Below are 23,093 nucleotides of genomic sequence, written 5' to 3'. Positions count from 1 at the left end.
ATTCGCCTTTCACCTGGCAAATTTAATTTTTTTTTTTTAATTTTAGCACTTTTGCACCGATTTTTCCTAGCTAAAACCCAAATATAAAGTTTTACATGAATACAAATATAAATGGATGCAAATGCCTTATATATGAAGTTTCATGTTTGTAGACTAAAAACTCTAGAAGGAGTTGGGTAGGCAAAATTTGTTAAACAAAAATATATACGTATACATAAATATATATGGAAACAGTTTTGTGTTTACTATAAACTTTTTACGCAAATATTATGCAAATATGAATCATGTAGAATATCTGCATGAATATAATTACACGTAATAGTTGAATAAAGATGATCATCCCCATAAGAAAACAGAAAAAACTAATAGGGAATTAATTAAAATGAATGTTTAACAGAATATGCAAATTAGCTAGATCTTTTGTTAGTGAATGCAATTTTTAAATAAATAGCAAAGAAGGTTTTTAATATGAATATCAATATACAAAAAGAAAAACGATTTTATATATATATATATATATATATATATATATATATATATATATATATATATAAAAATGGAAATCTCTGTGTGTGTCTGTCTGTATGTGTACATTTCCCTACCAAATAACTTTGTCAATTTTCAGTCTACAGACTCAAGATTTGACATAAAGGGTATTGAGATTTGGGAAAATCTTTTTAATCGGTTTTCGGACAGAAATTTGGCTGTCAAGGGCTCAAAGTTCAACGATTTGATCTTTGAAAACTCTACCAAACTCCTCCACCAATTTTGGGTCTAGACACTTGAAATTTTAAATGTAGGTTACTGGGACATGGATCAAACGTTTTAATTTGATTTGAGCCCAAAACAATAAATGTTAAGGGGTCACAAACAAATTTTTTAATTGACCTCTACAGTCTCTACCAAATTACTCAGTCAATTTTTGGTCTAAACATTTGAAATTTCACATAACGTGTATTCAGACATGGGGCAAGCTTTTAAATCGTTTTTTTTTTCTGAAAATGTGGCTTCCAATGTGGCACAGTTCAAAAGATTTTATTTTTGCGGTCTCTAGCAAACTATAAAGCTAATTTTGAATCTAAACATGAAATTTTACATAAAGGGTAATCAAGCTGTTTAATCAGTTTGTGGGCGAAAATTTAGCTGCCAAGAGGTCAAAATTGACAGAGTTGACCTTTGCAGACTCTACCAAACTCCTCCGTCAATTCGGGTCTAAATACTTGAAATTTTAGATGTAGGTTACTTGAACGTGGGTCAAACATTTTAATTGTGCTCAAAACAATGAATGTTAAGGAGTTAAAATTTGGGGTCAAAGTTTTTAAAAAATTCGACCTCTGCGGTCTCTACCAACTTTTCTCTATGGTAGTTAAGGAAACTTATTATGTAGAAAGGTATTACCGTACATAGTCACACTTTTTAATATATAAAGTTATGAACAGTACATAGATCCCGTATATATATGTGTGTGTGTGTAGATACATATATATACACGTCAGGGTATCCACAAAGTCTGGCTACATTATGTAGCCAAACTTTGTGGAAGCATCCTATAGATTATGTAGCCAGACTTTGTGGGCACCCTGTTTATACGCACATATATATACATATATATACATATTTACATGTATATATACATATATATACACGTATATATACATATATACACACGTATATATACATATATACACACGTATATATACATATATACACACGTATATATACATACACACACACGTATATATACATACACACACACGTATATATACATACACACACACGTATATATACATATACATACACACGTATATATACATATACATACACACGTATATATACATATACATACACATGTATATATACATATACATACACACGTATATATACATATACATACACACGTATATATACATATACATACACACGTATATATACATATACATACACACGTATATATACATATACATACACACGTATATATACATATACATACACACGTATATATACATATACATATATATATATATATATATATATATATATATTGTACTTGATTTAATTATGAATCTGTGTTTATTCCCACGTTCCCACTAGCCTCTATCTTCTCCTGTTTTCATGTGCGCTATAACAGGAAACTACGAACTGATTTTCTCCAATTTAACTAATTAAATGTCTTCAAAATAGCAGAAGACGAACGTGTTCCAAAGATACGTCTATATTGAGATTTATTTATAGGCGTACGATGCACATAAATGTTCCTCTTCTTGTGTACGCGAGACGTTCCAAAAGTAATGCCTCCTATTTTTTATTCTCCGAATGGATCAGAGGGGATTGAGGAAAACTGCGTTTTTATAATAACTGAACTTATGCATTCATGAGTCCAAAGTTTCATCTCTCTGTTGCAGATATTGGAGGGGGGGATCTAAAAAAGCATTGTGTCCGGAAAAAACTAGCTTTAGCCCACTCAGAATTTCAACATGATGGATCTCGGCATTATACGACTCTCAAGCAGCCCATGGTCATCCCCACTTCACATGATACCCAAGGGAGACTGGAGACCCTGCGGAGACTTCCATGCTCTCAATGCAGCAACTGTTCCTGACAGATATCCCATTACACACCTGCACGATTTTTCCGAGTCCATACTCGGCGCTACAATTTTCTCACGCATTGATTTAGTCCGTGCATATAACCAAATTATATTTCTAAGATACACACCCCTTTTCAGACTATTCGAATTCACCTATCTACCTTTTAGACTCCGTAATGCCGCCGATGTATTCCAAAGATTCATCGATGAAGTCCTTCATGGACTACCTTTCGTTTTCGTGTACATCAACATCTTTTCACAGGAAGAACATGTAACTGAAGTCTTCAGATTAAAAATCAATGTTGCAAAGATGACTCTTTATCTGAAAGTACATCTTTTAAACTCCTCGGCCTAACGTTCACAAGAAACATGAGTTGGAACAATTACATTGCGAGTATTGCCAGGACCGCTGCGAAGAACTACTAATGCCCGAAAGTATCCTATACATCTATGAGGCCACCATTCGCCCATGTATGGAGTATTGTTGTCATATTTGGGCTGGTGCATCTGCGACTAGTCTCTCGCTACTAGGTAAGGTTCAAAAGAGAGTCGCCAATTCGATAGGTTCTGAACTGTCATCTAAACTTCAGCCTCTGTCCCATCGACGAAATGTTGCATCCCTCTGCCTGTTCTACAAGTACTTTAACGGTGAATGCTCTGACAAACTGCAAGCACTTGTGCCCCCTCGACGTAAACACCCCTGACAAACCCGACAAGCAGCTAAATCCCACCCCTTCATGGTAGAGATCCCTAGATGTAAGAGAACCTTCTACTCCAGTAGTTTCTTCTCCAGAACAGCTAGACTTTGGAATTCCCTTCCGGGTCCCTGCTTCTCCAACTGTACTGACATGCAGAAGTTCAAGTATAACGTAAACCGACAACTTGCTGCACAACTCCTTACACAGTACCTCTGATGCTTATGTCCCTGATAGTAGCCCCCTACAACAAAGTGGCAATGTGCCTTGTTTGGGGTGAAAATGTAATTAAAAAAAAAAGTCAGTGCCAATTCCCTTGATTTCCTTGGACACCCGATCGACAAATCGGGACTTACACCCTTGCCTTCCAAAGATTTCCCCGTACCCACTTCCTTGTATCAACTGCGTCGATATATTCGACTTGTGAATTACTACTACTGTTTCATACCTAACTGTTCACATCACCTGCCCAAGTTCACGAATTCACTCACATAAGAAGACCTTGTCTCTCACAGACGAAGCCCTGGAATCTTTCCCTGCATCCAAGACTTCTCTGGTCAACTTCACAAAGCTATCATACATCAACCCTGACCCAACAGCTAAACTTTTCCTACTGACAGATGCTTCTGATGTAGCTGTTGGTGCTATTCTCAATCAGGTAATGAACGGTCAGACACAACCACTGTCTTTCTTTTCTGCTAAGCTAAGCATTCCTCGGCGTAAATACAGTGCTTTTGGTCAAGAACTATTCGTCATGTACTTAGGTAAAACATTTTGTTTCATGTTGGAAGGGAAACAATTCACAATTTTCGCCGACTATAAACCACTGATTGCTTCCCTTACATCTTTTTTTTTCTTTTACATGGGCATCACCACTTATCAAGGCCCAGGGGCCACTCGATGATAAGGGTTAAAGAGTTACAGTAGTCAATTGAACAATATAGTAATTATTAGTAATGGAAATTCAGTAAATTTATTAACTTAAATGGAAAGGCCCATCAAGAATTTGCCCTCATTGGACCTGAAGACAACCGTATTGTAGTCATCTTCCATCTCTGGTAAACATACACCCAGAGAACTTCGACAGATGGATTTTGTGACACAATATTCTGCCGACATCGAATATTTACCAGGCAAAACAAATATTGTAGCTGATACCCTTTCCCGCTTTTACACTCAACAGTCTTGAGAAACCTATGGATTTAGACTACATTGCAGCAGAGTTTATGTCGACTTCATCTATTTTGCTAATCCCATCTTCAGACAAGTTAATCTAATGCGATACTTCTTGTTGGAAGAAAATTTTTGGTCATTTTCACAATCTAACACACCCCGGCAAGTGCACAACACAACAGTCAAACTGATTTAAGCTCATTCTTTCCACCCAATATGAACGTCAACATACGCCAAGGCATGTATTTTCTGCCAAACTACAGAAGTACATCGCCATACTAGATCAACTCCAGGCAACTTCTCTGTGCCTGACGCTTGTTTTTCACATGTCTATCTGGACATCGTTAACCCCCCTGCCACCTTTTGCTGGTCATCACTACATTCTCACCATGATAGACCGTTTCACTCGTTGGTCAGCATCAATCTCCTTGCATGACATTTCCACAGAAGTTGTAGCCTGTACATCCATAGAGAATTGAATCTCTAATTTTGGTGTTACCACTGACAAAGGTTCCCAGTTTTCATCACACACTTTCCAAGACTTTTGCCAATCACTCGGAATTTCCCACTTTGCGACAACTGCCTATCATCCTTGCACTAACAGGATGGTAGAGTGCTTTCATCATCGACTCAAATTTGCCTCGCCTGAACCGCATTGCTGGAATGAACATTAGCCACTCGTTTTTCTCTGACTTTGATGCATTATTAAAGAAGATCTGAACACTACACCAGCAGAGATGGTTTTTGGGACCACCCTTCGTCTTCCCAGTGAATTTTTCACAGTCAACAGATACATACCTGCAACTACCTTCAGGTATGCCGACCGTCAGAAACTCACAATGTCTTGAGTGATGTACACTCCACTGTGCTCTGTCACTTCCAAACCATACTATCCACTTGATCTTCATTCATGCAAGTACATTTTCGTCTGTGTCGACACAATACGCAGACCATTACAGCCACTTTATGATGGACTATATCTAGTGTAGGAATGTTCTGATAAATATTTTGTCATTGACCACAACTCTTTTTCATAACCACCGGCTATCGGGGTGGGTGTATTGTAGGAATGCATGTTTTAACGAACATGCTAAGTGAGGCGAACACACGAGCACATTTTGAGAAAAGAAGAACAAGCAATTGTCTGCGCTCTAGCCTCAATGATTGACAGTTAAGCGTGGCACCACGAGCTTCCACTATGACACTTGACTTCCTTTCTCTTTCCTTTTTTCTTTCTCTCTTTTTTACCAGGCGGTCGTGGCAGACGCATGCATAAAGACATTTTCGCCGTCCAATTTTACGGCATGTCCATACTTTCAACAATGACTTACATGGACTAAAACAAAAATATGTTTACTGTACAAATTTTTTTTTTTTATTCTCTTTTAATTAAATTCTGCGGATTGTAAATATGTAAACTTGGTCTTTACTGATGATTGTGTGTGTGTGTGTGTGTGTGTGTGTGTGTGTGTGTGTGTGTTTTGTTTTTGAACACACACAAAGAATACCGCAACATATTCCTGTGATTTTGAAAATTTTGAATAAAGTTATATATATATATTAGTGTAAGAAGTTTTAAATAAAAAAAAATGCAAAAATAAAAATAAAGGATGCAGTTTAAATTCCCGGAAGGAAAAAATATTAACTTTAACCTATTGCAGACTTTGCACCTACATAATCTGACTTCTAAAGAGTTTATAATGACAAAAGAGAATTCATTTATATAAGGATGAATAAATAAAAATGGCATTAACTAAAGTTGCACACACACACACACATATATATATATATATATATAAAGAAAAAGAAGTCTGTTTTCGTTGTTATTATTGTTGTTGTAGAAGACGAGTTCTTGCTGTGAATATTGTACAAAGAGCAAATAGACTCTCTTCTGTTTGCCTGTTTCCCACCTGACTACAACTTGGATGTCTTCAAGTCCAACATAAACAAATTCTTGATGAATCGCCCCCTTAAGTAAGGCATTTTATCAAATCTCCAATACTAACGATTACTACGATACTATCCCATTGATTAGTGTACATGCAATAACCCTTATCCCCGAGTGGCTTCCGTGCCTTGATAAGTGGTAACCGCCATGTAAAAAAAAATATATATATACATATATATATATATATATATATATATATATATATATATATATATATATATATTGTTGCATGTTAATAGGGTTTTATTGACAACGAATGCCTTTTTATACAGAAGGTGCCGTGTTCAGTTCAAAGACAATGTATGTTGCACTCAGAAATCTTAAACTCGTTCTTGCCTTGACAGAGTCCAAAATATGTGGTTAGTCTTCATGGGTTCAAGAAGTGAAAGTCTGTTTGGAAGGGAATGTGATTCCAGACAAATTATTTAATGAAATCTGACAAATGTTTCCAAGTTTTGATTAGAATTGGTCCGTCTTTATGGAATTTAGTAGACATCATGCTTGAATGATTTTGTCAAAATAAATCTTTGATTTCGATCCGGACCCAAGAGAGTCTTTCATTTTCTTTCCACTTATTTTCCAGGCCCTCCTTGCTTCACTCACCTGAGGAGACTACAATCTGACGCAGCAATGAAATCAGGTATGACTTTTTTGTTGTTTTGTTTTGTTGAGTGATACAAAAATTGCTTGGAATTGTATTAAAAAGAACGGATTATTATTTTTTTTTTTTTTAAACAAAGAAACGGTGAAACGAAACGAAATGTTGAAACGAAATAAGAACTAGGAATGGAAGAAGAAAGAAAACAAAAATAAGTCCTAAGATAGTGTACTGCTGCCACACCTGGGGAATGAAGAGAACTTTTGCTTGAAAAGTAAAAAGAAAGGATTTCCGTTTTGTTTTTGTTGTTGTTTTTATGTAATAAACAGAAATGATTAAACGAAACGAAATGGTTAAGTCGTTAAACAAAATGAAATGGTAAAACAAAACGAAATAGTAAAACGAAACGGAACGAAATGGTGAAACAAAACAAGAAATATAGGGTGGAACAATAAACATAGTTGAAAGAACTCTCTTATTTGAAGACTATAAAATGTCGATTTGTATTATCATTTTTTTTTGTGATTTTAGTTTTTGTTTTTAGTGGTTGCAGAAATTGGACTGTTTGGGTCCGAAAATCGTCATTAAATTATTTTATGTCGAATACATATTTACTTAAAGATTAAAATAGGAAGGAAAAAAGAGAGAAAAAAATAAATAGAAACACCAAAGATACTAACCGTGGCCGGAAACTTTGTTTTTATCACCCTGTGCGCGTCTTTATTATTTGTGACAATCCAGCGATGCATTTTTGAGGGTGCTGGCAATGGTCCTGTTGTCATAACTTGGATCGGTACAGAGCATGAATTGTATAGCAACGCATCTCTAATCTCGCTCGCTCATTGTGTTATTCAGACATGACAGAAGGCTCCTATCACTCTTGGGATTTGTACATAACTGGCCAACTAGTAGATGGTCTGCAACAAAGAAAAAAAAAACAGAAAACCGGTTTTCATCAAACGAAAATGGAATCATGTCGTCTTTTCTAGTGCACCAATTTTATTATTCCACCCTGTAATTAGCAGGAAAACAGTCCAGCGGTAATATATTCCACATGTGAAACGCCCTTCCAAAAATATTCTTTCCATGATGCTTGACACCTGAAGGGAGAAAAAGTTTTTTTTCGTTGTTATTGCTGTTGTTGTAGAGACGAGTTCTTGCTGTGAATGTTGTACAAAGAGCAAACAAAGATTGGATATCAGTCAGGCACCTTTTATGAAAATAACAGTAGAGTAGAGAGAGATTACCTTCATTTGTAAGATTTTCAATAGTAAAATGTTCTTCATTCAAGCTTTTTTCTTCTTCTATGCATCTTTCGCGTTTAATTTATTCAATCATTTTTTACTTCTTTTTTTAATAACGTCACATTTCAAGCTGAGAGAAAGAAGGCTTTCAAATTAGTCTCTCTTTGGAAGCCATGCGAATGAGATACCGCTAATAATGTAGAATAATCCAAGCAAAATGTTACCTCAATGTCTGTCCATCTGCGTCATTCAGCATTTACACTTAATTGAATAGTTTATATCTGATAGTATTGAATTGCAAACAGTGTATTTGTAAAGGTACGAGGGGCGTGCAATAAGTAATACCCCTGGCCCACTTCCAGTTGTCTGATCTAGCTGAAACTTTGCATGTGCAATGATTCATATCTCTACGGGTTATGTGGCAAATTGCAGCTCTGAAATAATTGTGGTTTCTGTTTTACAGGTGTTTGAACTGTGTCATGTGTGAAATGGAGCCTGTTGAATGTCGAGCAGTGATCCGGTTTTTGTATTTGAAAGGATGCACACCACAGGAGATTTTTGATGAAATGGGAGAAACTTATGGTGATAATTCCCCATCATATGACCTTGTAAAACGCTGGCATCGTGAATTCAAACATGGCCGGAAGTCTGTGGAAACAGTTCCCAGAACTGGTCGCCCCCCCCCTTCTGCCATTGATGAGGCATCTGTCCGTCAAGTTGAGGCTGCCATTTTGGAAGATCGGCACATTACTATTCCCCAAATAGCCCAAGATGTTAAGATTAGTACAGAGTCTGTGGAAACTATCATTCATGACCATTTGCATATGCATAAGGTGTCTGCCAGATGGATTCCCAGGTTGCTCATACCATTCCAGAAGCGAGAACGCGTTGAGTGCTCGAGCATAAATTTGGAGATGTGCCGAGAAGATGAGTCAAAGTTTTTCAAAAGACTGATTACACAGGGTGAAACCTGGGTCCATTACTATGATCCAGAGACCAAAGCCCAGTCAATGCAGTGGAAGCACTTGGACTCACCACCTCCAAAGAAGGCAAAGGTGCAGCCCTCTGCTGGCAAAGCCATGCTCACAGTCTTCTGGGACCAGGACGGAGTAGTGATGACAGATTTCCTGGCAAAGGGTACCACAATTACAGGAGCCTATTATGCTTCACTTTTGAGGAAATTAAGGGAAGCTATCAAAATCAAGATGTGGGGCAAGATCAGCAAAGGTACCCTCCTCCTGCAGGACAACACTCTGGTCCACAACTCACATGTCGTGTGGTTATGAAATTATCCCCCATTCTCCCTACTCTCCTGACCTTGCACCCTCTGACTTTCAACTCTTCCTAGCCATGAAGTTGTTTTTGAAAGGAAAGTGTTTCCCAGATGATGCAGCCTTGATTTCTGAAGTCACGTCATCCTTGGAGGACCAACCTGGGGTGTTCTACAAAAACGGTCTCCAGAGCTGCATCAAACGATGGGAGAAACGCATAACTCTGGGTGCTTCCTATATAGAGAAAGACTAATAACTGTGCCAAGTTTCGTTTCTCTACTGCTATAGGAAGTGGGTTAGGGGCATTACTTATTGCACGCCCCTCGTATGCATTGTGTTGTAGTGAGAAAGTAAGTATTAAAAAATAATGACAACGCTAATCCATACAAGAATATATCAGTTTGTTTTTTTTTAATTTAAAACCAAATTATCTATTTCTAACAAATTACCACTTATCGAGGCTAAAAACAACTCGAGGAGTATGATTACGGAAATGGATACATTGGCACTTAAATTATGCTGAATATCATGAAAGGATTGAAAATCTCAACTTTCAACATATTAGTGACCCTAAACTAGTAGCGATTAAGTTAGCTAGTGTGAATTTTGACAAGATCTGTAAAATAATCATTCAAATGGTTGAATGAACGATGGTTGACCAAAAGTTCAGTCAAGGGCCACCAGATCAAAAGGTAGACAAAACAGTCGAATTATAACGAATGACGTCATGTTTTTGAGCAAATGAGTCTCTGTGGAAGCTGTGCAAATGAGACATTGCCAATAATGTAGAAGGGAATCTTGCCTCAATGTCTCTGTTCATTGTGTGCCACTCGTTTCACCAAGTTAAAAAGTTAAGGAATAAATAATCAGCTAAGGGAGCATTGGTCTCCCTTTTCTGGGTCAATCCTCTCCAAACAAATCCTTGAAGAAAGCTCTCAACAAACGTTTCTCAGTGAACGTCTCCTTGTGTCTTTATTCTTCATGAAAAGAAGCTTATTTCTCTCATGTTTACAATCACTACCAATAATTTCCCCTACCACATATTTAACAGATTCCATGAACAAAGCTTCTTTTCTAGAACTTCTCACCTGTGAAACTCAGTTCCGTTGGCATGCTTTCCAGCTGACTACAACATGGTGATCTTAAATATCGAGTTTTTGATGCCTCACACTATTAAATAATCATATTCTAACCAACTGCTATCACCAACGATCACTAAGCTGTCATCTCTATGACTACCTTCGACTCATTTACCTTAATCCTCGAGTAACCTTTGGGCCTTGATAAGCCTTCCTTGATCAGATTCCCTTGAAAAAAAAAGGACAAAACGGCGACAATAAAGCACATATGCATAAAGAACACTCTTTTATCTATATATTAATACGATAGTGTGTGTATTATTTTCTGTGTCACGCTTACATCTGAGTCGTTTGTTATGTACTTCGATTTCTTGTAATAAATAATTTTACCAAGAATTCTTCATAAGTTTTGGTTTCGGTTTCGACTTTAGCTGGTGGCACTTTAGTAATCTATTTTTTTATAAATAATTTTATCAAGAATTCTGCATAAGTTTTGGTTTCGATTATAGCTGAAGAAACTAAAGTTATATATATATATATATATATATATATGAACAAATGATTAATAAAACATGTTAAAAGACATCTTGAAAAAGAGTTAAAAACACATTTAATTTTAAAAAAGGAAGCACAAGATAAGTGGATAGTCCTTAATCTGCAGAGTTTCGAAGAAATACTCCCCTTCTCATCAGAGGGCAGGAATTAGCAAAATGCAGGATCGGATTTTGCATATAAAAGTATTTAATGAAACTACAAGTAAGTCTAAGATCTTACTTGGTTAAAAAAAGGGTGAGGTAAGGGGAACAGGAGGCAAAAGAAAAATGATAAAAAATAATAATAAATGATTATATATATATATATATATATATATATATATATATATATATATATATATAAGTTTGGGATTCAGTTTCGATTCAAGCTGATGAACATAGTCATATAGATAGTTTTTTTATTTTTGAAATCGCAACTTTATGATATTTAAAAATCGATAGAACATTAACTTTATAATATTTAAAAATCGATAGAACATTAACTTTATAATATTTAAAAATCGATAGAACATTAACTTTATAATATTTAAAAATCGATAGAACATTAACTTTATAATATTTAAAAATCGATAGATCATTAACTTTATAATATTTAAAAATCGATAGAACATTAACTTTATAATATTTAAAAATCGATAGATCATTAACTTTATAATATTTAAAAATCGATAGATCATTAACTTTATAATATTTAAAAATCGATAGAACATTAACTTTATAATAATATAAACGAAATCTGCGAGAATTAAAATATCATATTAAAGCATACTTTACGATCGGGCTGCGCTGGGCGTCCCTGCTAGCTTAGATAAATACTTTTGAAGTTTTAACAAAAGAGCTACAATAATATCAGAGCGTCTCCATTTGCGCTGAACATCTACAGAATGCTAACATCAATATATTACATATGAATGAGTCCCCTGTGGAATTTCCACAGGTCCCGCTTCATATTATTTATTTATTCTAGAAAATCATGGAATACTTTCTTTTTTTTTTTTTTTTTTAAATCAATCATTTCTGTGTTGCGAACATAAACAGGTAAGCAATGTTTCTGAATTTTTTAGATGACGATTTATTAATCGTATTCTTCAGACTACTGTTCTCATCTTGAATTTTATTTGCATGACGTTCTGCTCGATGTAGCTTCCGTCATTCGCAATTGTATTTTCGATGACGCCCACACTGAGAATTGAACTTTCAACTTCCGGAAGACTATAACTTTTACAACTGAATTTTACTGACTACTCTATCCACTACGCCAAATTTCCAGTGCAGGTGACATCCAAAATACAATTGCGAATTACTTAAAACTTGTATCCAGTTATAGCTGATGAAACGAGCGCATGTTATCCTTGAATTAAATACAAGGTTCTGTTTGAAATTCTGTGCAAATTCTTGAGTTCGATCGAATGAGTCCTTCATTTGACATTCCTGAGTTCGACAAGATACACTTGAAGAAGGTTGGAAGTTACATCGACCGAAAAGTTGTGAAAATAACACTCCGGATAAGAACAGTAGTCCAAAAAATCCGAATAATACGAATGGCCGATCCTAATCTCAAAAATGCAGAACTGTAAGACTTTTATTTTATCATTAAAACAATTACGGTGGAATTAACACTAGTTCGCAATGTCCGATTTCAGATACCGCAGCCATGATAAAGTGGATATATTCTATTTTACTGCAATATTAACTGCAGTTTTGATAAGCGTAGTTTTGCTGTAATTCAAAGAACCAGTGTGTGATATCTTTTACAGTGCAGGTGTGTGTGTGGGGGGGGGGGTATTGTTCGGAATATTCTTGGAGTCAAACAATGCTGTTTTTCACACACGTGTTCTGTTGCACTTTGATGGTACCGTAAAGGACAAAGGGGGGGGGGAATGCGATTTGCGAAGGCCGATTTCAAAGAGAAAAAAATGATGAAATAAAAAAATTGTAAGAAAAAAAAAAAAGAAAAATCACGTAAAAAGCAATTGATGGGATCTGTAAACCACATCAATCTCACCCCCATTCCACAACACCCATTCCCGACTCACAATTCCGCTTCCTCCCAAAAAATGTCTTCAAAGGGAACAAAGAAATAATCAAAATGGATTAACCGAAATTCATAAACTTTGTAATACACACGCATACACAAAATGCCATACACACGCATTCACAAAATGCTATACACACATACATAAAATGCTATACACATACATACATAAAATGCTATACACACACATACATAAAATGCTATACACACACATACATAAAATGCTATACACACACATACACAAAATGCCATACACACGCACACAAAATGCCATAATCACGCACACACAAAATGCCATACACACGCACACACAAAATGCCATACACACGCCCTAATCATGCACACATATCCAGAAATCCATACAATTTTTTACAAGGGAGTCACTACTTATTAAGGCCCAAAAGCCACTCAAGGATAAGTGTTAATGAATGCAAGGTGGTAGTGTAGTAATCATTAACGGTGTAAGTTGGGTAGAAATTGATTATTTATAAGGATGGCTCAACAAAAACTTGTTTTCATTGGACTTGAAGGCTACTATTTTGTATTCAACCAGGAACCAGGCTAGCAGAAAAGTATTCAACAAGCAGGCACTTCTGGGAAAGAATCTTTGTTCATGGAATCTGCGTTTAGATTTAGGCACAGATAGAGAGTGGGAGAAATCGTATATAGTGGTTGTAGCGAGTCAGTTGTTTTTTTGTGAAAGTTTGGGAAGAGGGGGAGACCATAGATTGGAGTTGTATGCATTTCTGCATATGCAATCGAATATGCACTTACATGCGCGTGCGTGCACCTGCAAATATGCACAAACATGTGCAAACACGTATGCACATGCATACATGCACTCACACTTGCACAAACACGCGTGTTGCCAATAAAAACACAAACATGCTCAGGCGCATGTACAGTTGCATATGCATCCGTGTGCAAGCACGTGCATATGCAATTAAGTGCATATTAATCGTGGCGACAATATACATATATGTACGTACAATGACACATGTGCACGTAGATATATGTACACACACACACGTACACATGTTCACAAACACGTACACATGTTCACAAACACACACATGTACACACACACACGTTTTTGTTTTTACTCATATTCAAACAAGGTACATTGCCAATTAGACGTAAGGTGCTACTATCTTCAGAGACACTATGCAGGGAGTAGAGCAACGAGATGTTTGTTCACATTACATTTAAATTTCTGCAGGTTAGTAAAGTAAGGGAACAGTAGACTAGGAAAGAATTCCAAAGTATAGCACTCCAGGGGAAGAAACTATTAGAGAAGGATTTCCTGCATCTAGGGATCTCTACAGTGAAAGTGGGGGGGGGGCTTACGGCTTATTGGGTGAGTCGAAGGTATTTACTTTGAGTAGGCATGAGTACTCAGTCTTTTCTACAAATACTATTATGACATGTGTTTCTCAGAACTGTGTGATCTACTCACTGCTTCCTTTGTTCCAGCTCGTTTGACTCGTCCATAAATTTGTTGTTTTAATAACTCATTGTAATACAGCTTTCTATTTCAGTATTTTATTTTCAAGGACTGCAAGGTTGTGGCATTATCTTCCTGCTCATTGTTTTGGGGTTTTTTTCTACCCACTACATCCTTCAAGACTAAAGTCAATGGGCATCTCTTGTCTTTGCAATAATCAGCTTTCGTCTTGTTAACTCCTTACATCAAGTAGCTTCATGCTTTGTCTCGAGCGATTTCCAAAAGAAAAAAAAGAAATACTTGTAAAGCAGACACAATGATCCAACATTACTTGTAAAGCAGACACAATGATCCAACATTGCTTGTAAAGCAGACACAATGATCCAACATTACTTGTAAAGCAGACACAATGATCCAACATTACTTGTAAAGCAGACACAATGATCCAACATTACTTGTAAAGCAGACACAATGATCAAACATTACACTGATTTAGGGTTTGGTTTATAATGCAGGACCTATTAGGTTGAAGACTATATCTAGGAATCTCTACAGTGAGTGGAGGGGGGATTAACCGCTTGTTAGGTTAGTTTAAGATATTTATGTTGAGTAGACACGAGTACTATGAGATCTGGAGAGCACATTCCATTAAAATACTTGTAAAACAAACACAACGGTTCAACAATAGGACAAGAGTTGGTGCTTGATTTGTGCTTGATTGATAATGCAGAATCTATTAGGTTGAAAACTGTCTAAGAGGGGGAAACTAGTGGTAAATGCCCCAGCCGGTCCGTTACAATATTTTTCAGACAATATGAAAAGTTCTTTTAGAAAACATTTGGTACAATATTTTTCAATTAATATGAATTTTCGGTCGATGTAACCTCCGGCCTTCTTCAGGTGTATCTTGTCAAACTCAGGAATGTTTCTGTCGAACTCGGGAATTTGAACAGAATTTCGAGTGGAACCCTTTATTTAACTCACAGGGGTAGCATGCTCTTGTTCCGTAGCCCATGACTGGATAGAGGTCCTAAGTAATTCACAATTATATTATTTAATTGTGAATTACTTAGGACCTCTATCCGGTCATGGCTGATACAAATTAATGTGAGATATGGCATTAAAAATTAGTAACAAAATACAGTATATAATACACATGTATATAAATCAAAGAACATTATAAATGACAACGTAAGGCGAGGCAAATACCGTAACCAGGGGCCGGAAAAAACATCATATTCCACATCGTAACTTGAAAAAAAAAAAAAACGTACCCTAGGGCCACCATATCCCCATATTCTACTGCATGGTATTTGTATTTATTGAATTAAAGTTTAAAATACAAAAGTCAAGTATCATAGTTCAATTGTGCTCTAAACAGAAACATTTCTTTCTATGCTCCAACAACAACATGGCAAAAACAAAATGCATAAGACATACTGATGATGAAGTGTATCTTCGAAATCTATATATAAAAGTGAAAGTGTCTGTCTGTGTGTCTGTGTACATTTCCCTACACAATAACTCTGTCCATTTTTAGTCTACAGACTCGAAATTTGATATACAGGTTACTGAGATTTGAGAAAATCGATGTGATCGGTTTTTGGCCAGAAATTTCGCTGTTAAGACGTAAAAGTTCAACGATTTGACCTTTGAGAACTCTACCAAACTCCTCCGACAATTTTGGATCTACGCACTTGAAATTTTAGATATAGGTTCCTTGGACATGGATCTAACTTAACTTGATTTGAGCCCAAAACAATAAATGTTAAGGGGTCATAATAGGGGTCAAAATTTTTTAAAAATTGACCTCTGCGGTCTCTTCCAAATTACTCAGGCAATTTCTGGTCTAAATATTTGAAATTTTACATAAAGGGTATTCAGAGATAGGGCAAGCTTTTTCATCAGTTTGGGTAGAAAATTTTTAGTTACCAATATATAAATATATGTATGTATGTGTTTGCATGTCTGCCTTAAACTTTCAATAGAGGCGAAGGATTTTACCAAGATCAGTATCGTTTTAAAGTTCGATCTTTCATACTACAAATATCGAAAAATTGGCTAAAAACATTAATATCTTCCCTTTCAACTAGGCACTTTTCTACAGGGGGGGGGTCACTTTCTTCGCCGATATTTTTTAAAGTTATCCTCTCCTTTAGATTGTCTAGCCTTAATTTTAAAAAATGTCGCTTCCAGTTTGGCGGTGGTCGTAACAGCATAAACGTTATAAATAAACCCCGTTCTTTTCCTCCTTTGCCGTACAGGTTCGAGCCTGCCTTCCTACTACCACTTTTTTTTTTTTGCTCAACATACACATCCAAACACCCCGGCAACACCGGGCGCCCATGTTAGTATATTTATAAATTTCACTATAAATTTCAAACAAAATAAATATCTGTTTATTTTGTAATAATGCGTTGTTTTGGATTCAAATGTATCTAATACGTATTCTATTTTATAGAAACATTTATGTCGAACGTGTCTCCATCTTAGAGAACCTACTGTTGATGTTTTTGTGCTGGACCTTTTTGCTTGTGCGGTGATAAAACTTCTAAAATGCACTTATGATGTTAGGCTGTATAAAAAAGATGTTAACTTTGTTCCAAATTGGGCGATTCCTTCTTTAAGCGGATTTTTTTTCTATTAGCGATTTTTATTACTTATCGGAGGCATTCCAATACAAAATCTATCTAAAACCACTCCTAGACACATTAAGTATATTTGTGTGAAATTTCAAAAATATCAGCCTAGCCGTTTTGGAATTCATGGGAAACGAACTCTCACATAAACAGATAAAGTGTCTTTCATATATAAGTAGAAATAGGGACGAAGGATATGTTTAGACGATATAGTTGAACGCTTACTCATTGCCTGTAAAGATGTCTAACAAAGCAGATAAAAAATATTACGAAATAGACAATATGGAGGATCTATTTAAGAAAATACATGTAAATGATATATTCAATTTTCTGAAAGTCACAAGATTTTATAAGTAAATTTGAAAAACAGAAAAATATCTTTAGCTACTTCCCAAGTATTCCTACCACCTCTCGTCTTGGAGAGGCTCCATGTTTTGACAAGCTTCTGGGTCTGACCTTTACTCCTGATCTGAGATGGAACACGTACATCAAAGCCGTTGCCAAGGCTGCTGGAAAAATGGTGAGATCGTTCTATCGCTCCAGTAGATATTTCACTACTGATGCAATTCTCTACCTGTATAAGAGCCAAGTACGTCCAAGAATAGAGTATTATTGCCACATCTGGGCAGGAGCTGGTAAAAACAGCTTATCCTGCCTTGACAGAGTTCAAAATAGACTTTGTAGCCTAGTGGGGAATGTCCTTTTCTCTTCCCTGCAATCTCTTTCCCATAGAAGAGACGTTGCGAGCCTGTCTCTACTCTATTATTATTTTCATGGTAAGTGCCCGTCTGAGCTTCAATCTGTGGTCCTTCCTTGCCTGACTTTCATGAAAAACACTTGTCTAGCTAAAACCACTATCAACAATTTCCTCCACTCTTTCATCTATGCCTGGAACCAAATGTAGAGTCCATGAACAAAACTTCTTTCTTAAAACTTCACACCTGTGGAACTCTGTTCCATTTCCCTGCTTTCCACCTGATTACAATGTAGTCATGTTCAAGTCCAATGTGAACAACTTCTTGATGAGCCATCCCCTCATAAGCAATCCAATTTATCACATTTCCACTACTAATGATGACTATGATATTTTCCCATTGACTTCTAAGCACTCATTAATCCTTAACCTCAAAGGGCCTTCGATGACTCCTTTGTAAAATCAAAAATAATAATTCTAATAAAAAAAAAGGGAAATAACCTGTACATAAGAAACTCAGCTAAGAATTTTTATGCTCGGCCCCCAAAGTTAACAGAGATTAGACCATTTCTGTAATGATCTGGTCCCTGTTGGTTTTGTGGTGAGAATTTAAAATGTGCAGTTCTAGGAGGTCCATCTTCCCAGGCATTGCCTTCTCTCTTTGAGAAGGGGTTAGTTTATTTCTAATCCCCTGGGCTCTTTACCGGGGAATGCCGACACGGCTGCACAGGAACTTTTTACAGGTCAGAGATCCCCTTTTTCTTGGATGCTGACTTCTAAATCCCACTTTCCGACCCTGATGTTTAGGTTCTTGCAGTGGGAGAGAACTAAAACCTAAAATAAATTACCTTTCATGGTATTAAATGGCGTAACATGATTTCTACGCCATTAAAAATCAACCTACCTTAACTCATAAACGTGACAGTGTTTGATTTCATCATAGATGTTCATTTGGTGGTGGCTATTTTGTATTCGTAACCTTAAGCCGCCATTAAGTAGATTTGTTTCTCTTGTACTAAACGGCCATTTTTTTTTTTTTTTAACGAAAAAATCGAGTAAAATCATTTGTAAGTAAAATTTTATAATAAAGATGTCTTTAAATTTTGGTGCTTACATTCAGTTAAAAATCAAAAATGCAGAAAAAATAATGAATGTACGTACTCATGATAGAACGAAGTGATGTTATATAGCAAAAATTACATAAATTGATCAAGTGGTTTTGTTTTCTTTTAATTAAGAAAATCAAATTTTATGAAGAAGCGAGGAGAAAACCAGAAGCAACCACATTGTTTTAAATTTTACCAAAATTCAAGGGCGACAATTCAATTTGACTACAGAGATTTTGTTTGCCTTCAATATAATTAAAACATTTTAATCACTAAAAATCGTAAAATTTTATTTTCTTAATTAAAAAGAAAGAACTATTTGATAAATCTACGTGATTTTTGGTATATGTTTTCTCCGTTCTCTGACGAGTACATACATCATAAAGATTCTTCTGTATTTTTTTTTTTCATCAAGTTTAATTCTAAATACGTACCAGAATGTTCTAGAAGCATTTTTTATTAAAATGAAATAATGAGTAAAAATATACATTTTTTTATTGAAAACCCGTGAAATAATTCAAATTAAAAAAAAAAAAAAAAAAAAAAAAAAAAAAAAACGATTTTCTTTAAATTTAATTCCTTTTAATGTGAACTAATTTTTATCGGTTCGAAATCGTCTAAATAAGATTTAAAATGTTGTTTATGAATGTTTGGTGAAAGAGAAACAGAGTTTTCCAAACTTTTTAAGGTTGGCGCCCCCGTGGTTTCTACAATAGATCGCTAGCCTCCGAAGCCCATAAACACATGTAAGCTTTTTTTTTTTTTTAAGTGAAAACAACAATCTTATAAGCAAAATATGTATTTAAAAACAATGATATAGTACACAAACTCGACTTCATCTGCTTGTAAACATTTTATCTTGAAAATAACCTGTAATAACCACATCAAATTGCAAATAATATTAAACACGAATATTTCTTTTCAAAAATAATAAAACAAAATAATATGTGTGTATATATTTTTAGTTACCGCCCCTAAACTTTTTGCGTTACTCACCCGGCACCCACTCCCCTCCATATTAAAGCACTGCCTTTGGGGGGGGGCGGTACCGTCCACTTTGGGAAATATTGGTCTACTTGATGACAGTTTACAGTTATGAGTTCGGAATGGCTGCCATGAGTGCAAAGCGAGGGTCCAAGAGAAGAGAAAGAGAGATATTAAAGATAGCAAGCCATTTTTCCCCCATTGCGTTACAAGCTCAAAAGAAAAAGAATCAACAGGGTAATACCAATAACATGGTACAACAATAACAAATAAAAATTGGCTCAAGATGTTCTCTGTTCTATGATCAAAACTTTAAAATGATATCATTTTAATTAAATTTAAATTTTCGGTTTATAGTCAGAATTATCTGCTCTTTTCAACTTCCGGTTTTAACTCTGCAGATGGGACGATGGCAACAAGCAAGGTATGATCGCTTTTTGATTAATAATTATCTTCCTGACAGATAGCATGAAAGCCCCTCTCTCCATTCCCCCATGTTAAGAATGGCTTTCTTGTCCGCTTGACTATGTCAAATTATCAAGCCAAATGGACAGCAGAAATCAGAAGTCTGAAAGGTCAGGCAATCTGGACTATGACCAAATTTTCGGTTTTTTGTCCAGAATTCCCCTTTTATTACAGAAACAAAAACAAAGAAAAATCTGTATGATGTATATACTTGTGACAGGACAAAAATGTCATATTCCAAAAATCATATAAATTTATCAAGTAGTTGGGGTTTTTTTTAATTAAGAAAATCAGATTTTATGAGGAAGCCAAGATGGGGTGTCTTGCTCTGCTATCTTGAATAAATAAAGGGAAATAACTCAGTGGAATTTCCGAGGGTTTGTTTTATTTGTTTTTAACCTTGTAATGGTTATGATTTTCCATTAATCGCTTAAAATCGTCCAAAAAGAATTTTTTTTAACTGATTTTCTATATAAAAAAAAAATACTTTATCTATTTTCCTGATTTTTGGAATATGATTTTTTCGTTTTGTCACAGGTACGTACATTATAAAGGTTTTTCTGCATTTTGTTGTTTTTCAAAATTCTATACAAACATCAACTTTTCTTTGCTGAAACATTTACCAAAAATAAATGAAAGAATTTTCTGTATTTATTTGCAGCCACTTTTGTGCCTCATTGCGACCGAGACGGGTACTATGAGAAGCGCCAGTGTCACAAGGGGATCTGCTGGTGTGTCGATCTAAATGGGAACGAAATTAGTGGAACCAGGACCAAAGGCACACCACACTGCGGTTAGTACTTATTACGGATATTTTACCATCACGTTTTTTTTTATGTTTCTGCATTTTTGAGATAAGGATTGAGAATTCATATTATTTGGTTTATTCAGACTACTGTTCTCATCTTTTGTGTTATTCACGCAACGTTTCGGACGAGGTAACCTCCAAACTTCTTCAGGTGTATCTTGTCGAACTCTGAAATCTTTTTGTCGAACTTAGAAATCTGCATAGAATTTCAAATGGATCCCTACATTTAATCCGTGAGGGTAGCATGCTCTCGTCCCGGCAGCCATTATTGGGTAGACATCTTAAGTAATTCATAATTGTAATTTGAGTGTCGCCCGCACTGAGGATTGAACCTTCAACCTCCAGAAGAGTGTAACTTACAACTGAATTTTCACAAGCACTTTATCCATTATCCACGGGTCCTTGCAGGATACTGACATTTGTAATTCTGTGCAGATTCTCCAGCTTGATAGAAAGATTCCTGAGTTCAACAAAATGCACCTGAAGAAGGCCATAGGTTACATCGACCGAAATGTTGTGCGAATAAGATGAGGACAGTAGCTTGAATAATCTGAATTATATGAATTATTTGTTTAATGTTTTTGTTATTCTTAATTCAGACATGTTTATATATATTAAACAATTTAGGAGATTGAGATAGAATCTGGATTCAAAAATAAACCTCGCTGTGGTCCAATAGCATGTAGAAAAGCCTAATAACGCCTTGATGATGCTTGAAGCCAATTTCTGGATTGTATGCTCTAAATAATTATAGGCATAGCACATATATTACATTACCTTCTAAAAGAAGGAGTAATGCCTGGGAAAACGTTCTCATGACTAGAGCTATGACAACAGCATATTCTTTTCCTTGTTTTGATTCTCAGGTATAGATCCATCGATATCTTATATGTTTTTTTTTTATGTAGAGTGATGTGGTTCTCTGTGGATCAATTGTGTCTAACTGCGTCGGATATATACTCGAGAGTCAAAACAATGAAAAGAATATGCTGCTGTCATAGCCCTGCTCATGACAAACGGAAATATGCTACACTACCCTGGAACGAGAACTGAAATATTAATAATATTCAATAGTATAGTTACTAGTTTCAGACAGGCAGATACCAAATCTCCATTATTAATAAAAGTAGGTTTACAGTAGTACGTTAATAATTTCAGACAATACAAAACTTTTCATTATTAACGGATTTGTTTTTTACCTTGCAGATGTAAACCACTTTCTTTTTCTTTTCTTTTTTGCCGATTTTAAATCAGTTCCCCACAATCACTGTGAAATTCCTACGTCCTGCATTTGCATCTCATTCTATAACATATTTCAAGATTTAACGACTTCTCCATCGATAAACTTTTACTTATAGTGATTGCCAGCTGATACCTGCACCAACTCTTTGATTCTATGCTTCAAAACTCATCATTTCAATTTAGCCGGGGATGAGGTATTCTTCAGGATGTCAGACATTCACACGCTATCTCATACGTTCTAGCACATAAATGTTTTTATTTTAAGATTCTAATCAGTGTAAGTGTTTGTATGTCTCTTGCACTTTGATCACCGGGTAGTTTTTGAAATTCTTTTTCATGAGTCCAGTTGCTACTATAATTACTGGAATGATGGAGATCTTCCCAAGATTCCAGTTTCTTTTCATGTCATACATAAGACCTTGGTGTTTTGTTATCTTTTCCCCTCTCAGCTCCGTTTAAGCCAGCATCACTGGAGACACGAACTTCTACTATGGTTGCTTCTTTCTCCTTGTTCCATATCACTATGT

General features: G+C 35.6%; 2 protein-coding genes across 3 annotated transcripts in view; one reads left to right on the top strand and one right to left on the bottom strand.

Moving 5' to 3' along the window:
* The window catches only part of LOC145247944 (uncharacterized), a 677,357-nt gene that overhangs the window by 577,018 nt on the left and 77,246 nt on the right, over positions 1-23,093 (top strand). For both annotated transcript variants that reach the window (XM_080109587.1, XM_080109586.1), the window contains exons 8-9: positions 6,987-7,043; positions 21,178-21,309. In XM_080109587.1, the coding sequence (XP_079965713.1) occupies positions 6,987-7,043; positions 21,178-21,309 (189 nt within the window). The remainder of the gene's footprint in view (positions 1-6,986; positions 7,044-21,177; positions 21,310-23,093) is intronic.
* LOC145247942 (uncharacterized) overlaps positions 1-23,093 on the bottom strand; it is a 206,139-nt gene that overhangs the window by 129,818 nt on the left and 53,228 nt on the right. The gene's annotated exons all lie outside the window — the stretch shown is intronic.

Source organism: Euprymna scolopes, chromosome 26 (assembly GCF_053919585.1).
Source record: "Euprymna scolopes isolate OS-2025 chromosome 26, ASM5391958v1, whole genome shotgun sequence".
Taxonomy (NCBI): Eukaryota; Metazoa; Mollusca; class Cephalopoda; order Sepiida; family Sepiolidae; genus Euprymna; species Euprymna scolopes.
The sequence above is the reverse complement of the archived record's forward strand: the minus strand, read 5'-3'. Positions and strand labels throughout refer to the sequence as shown.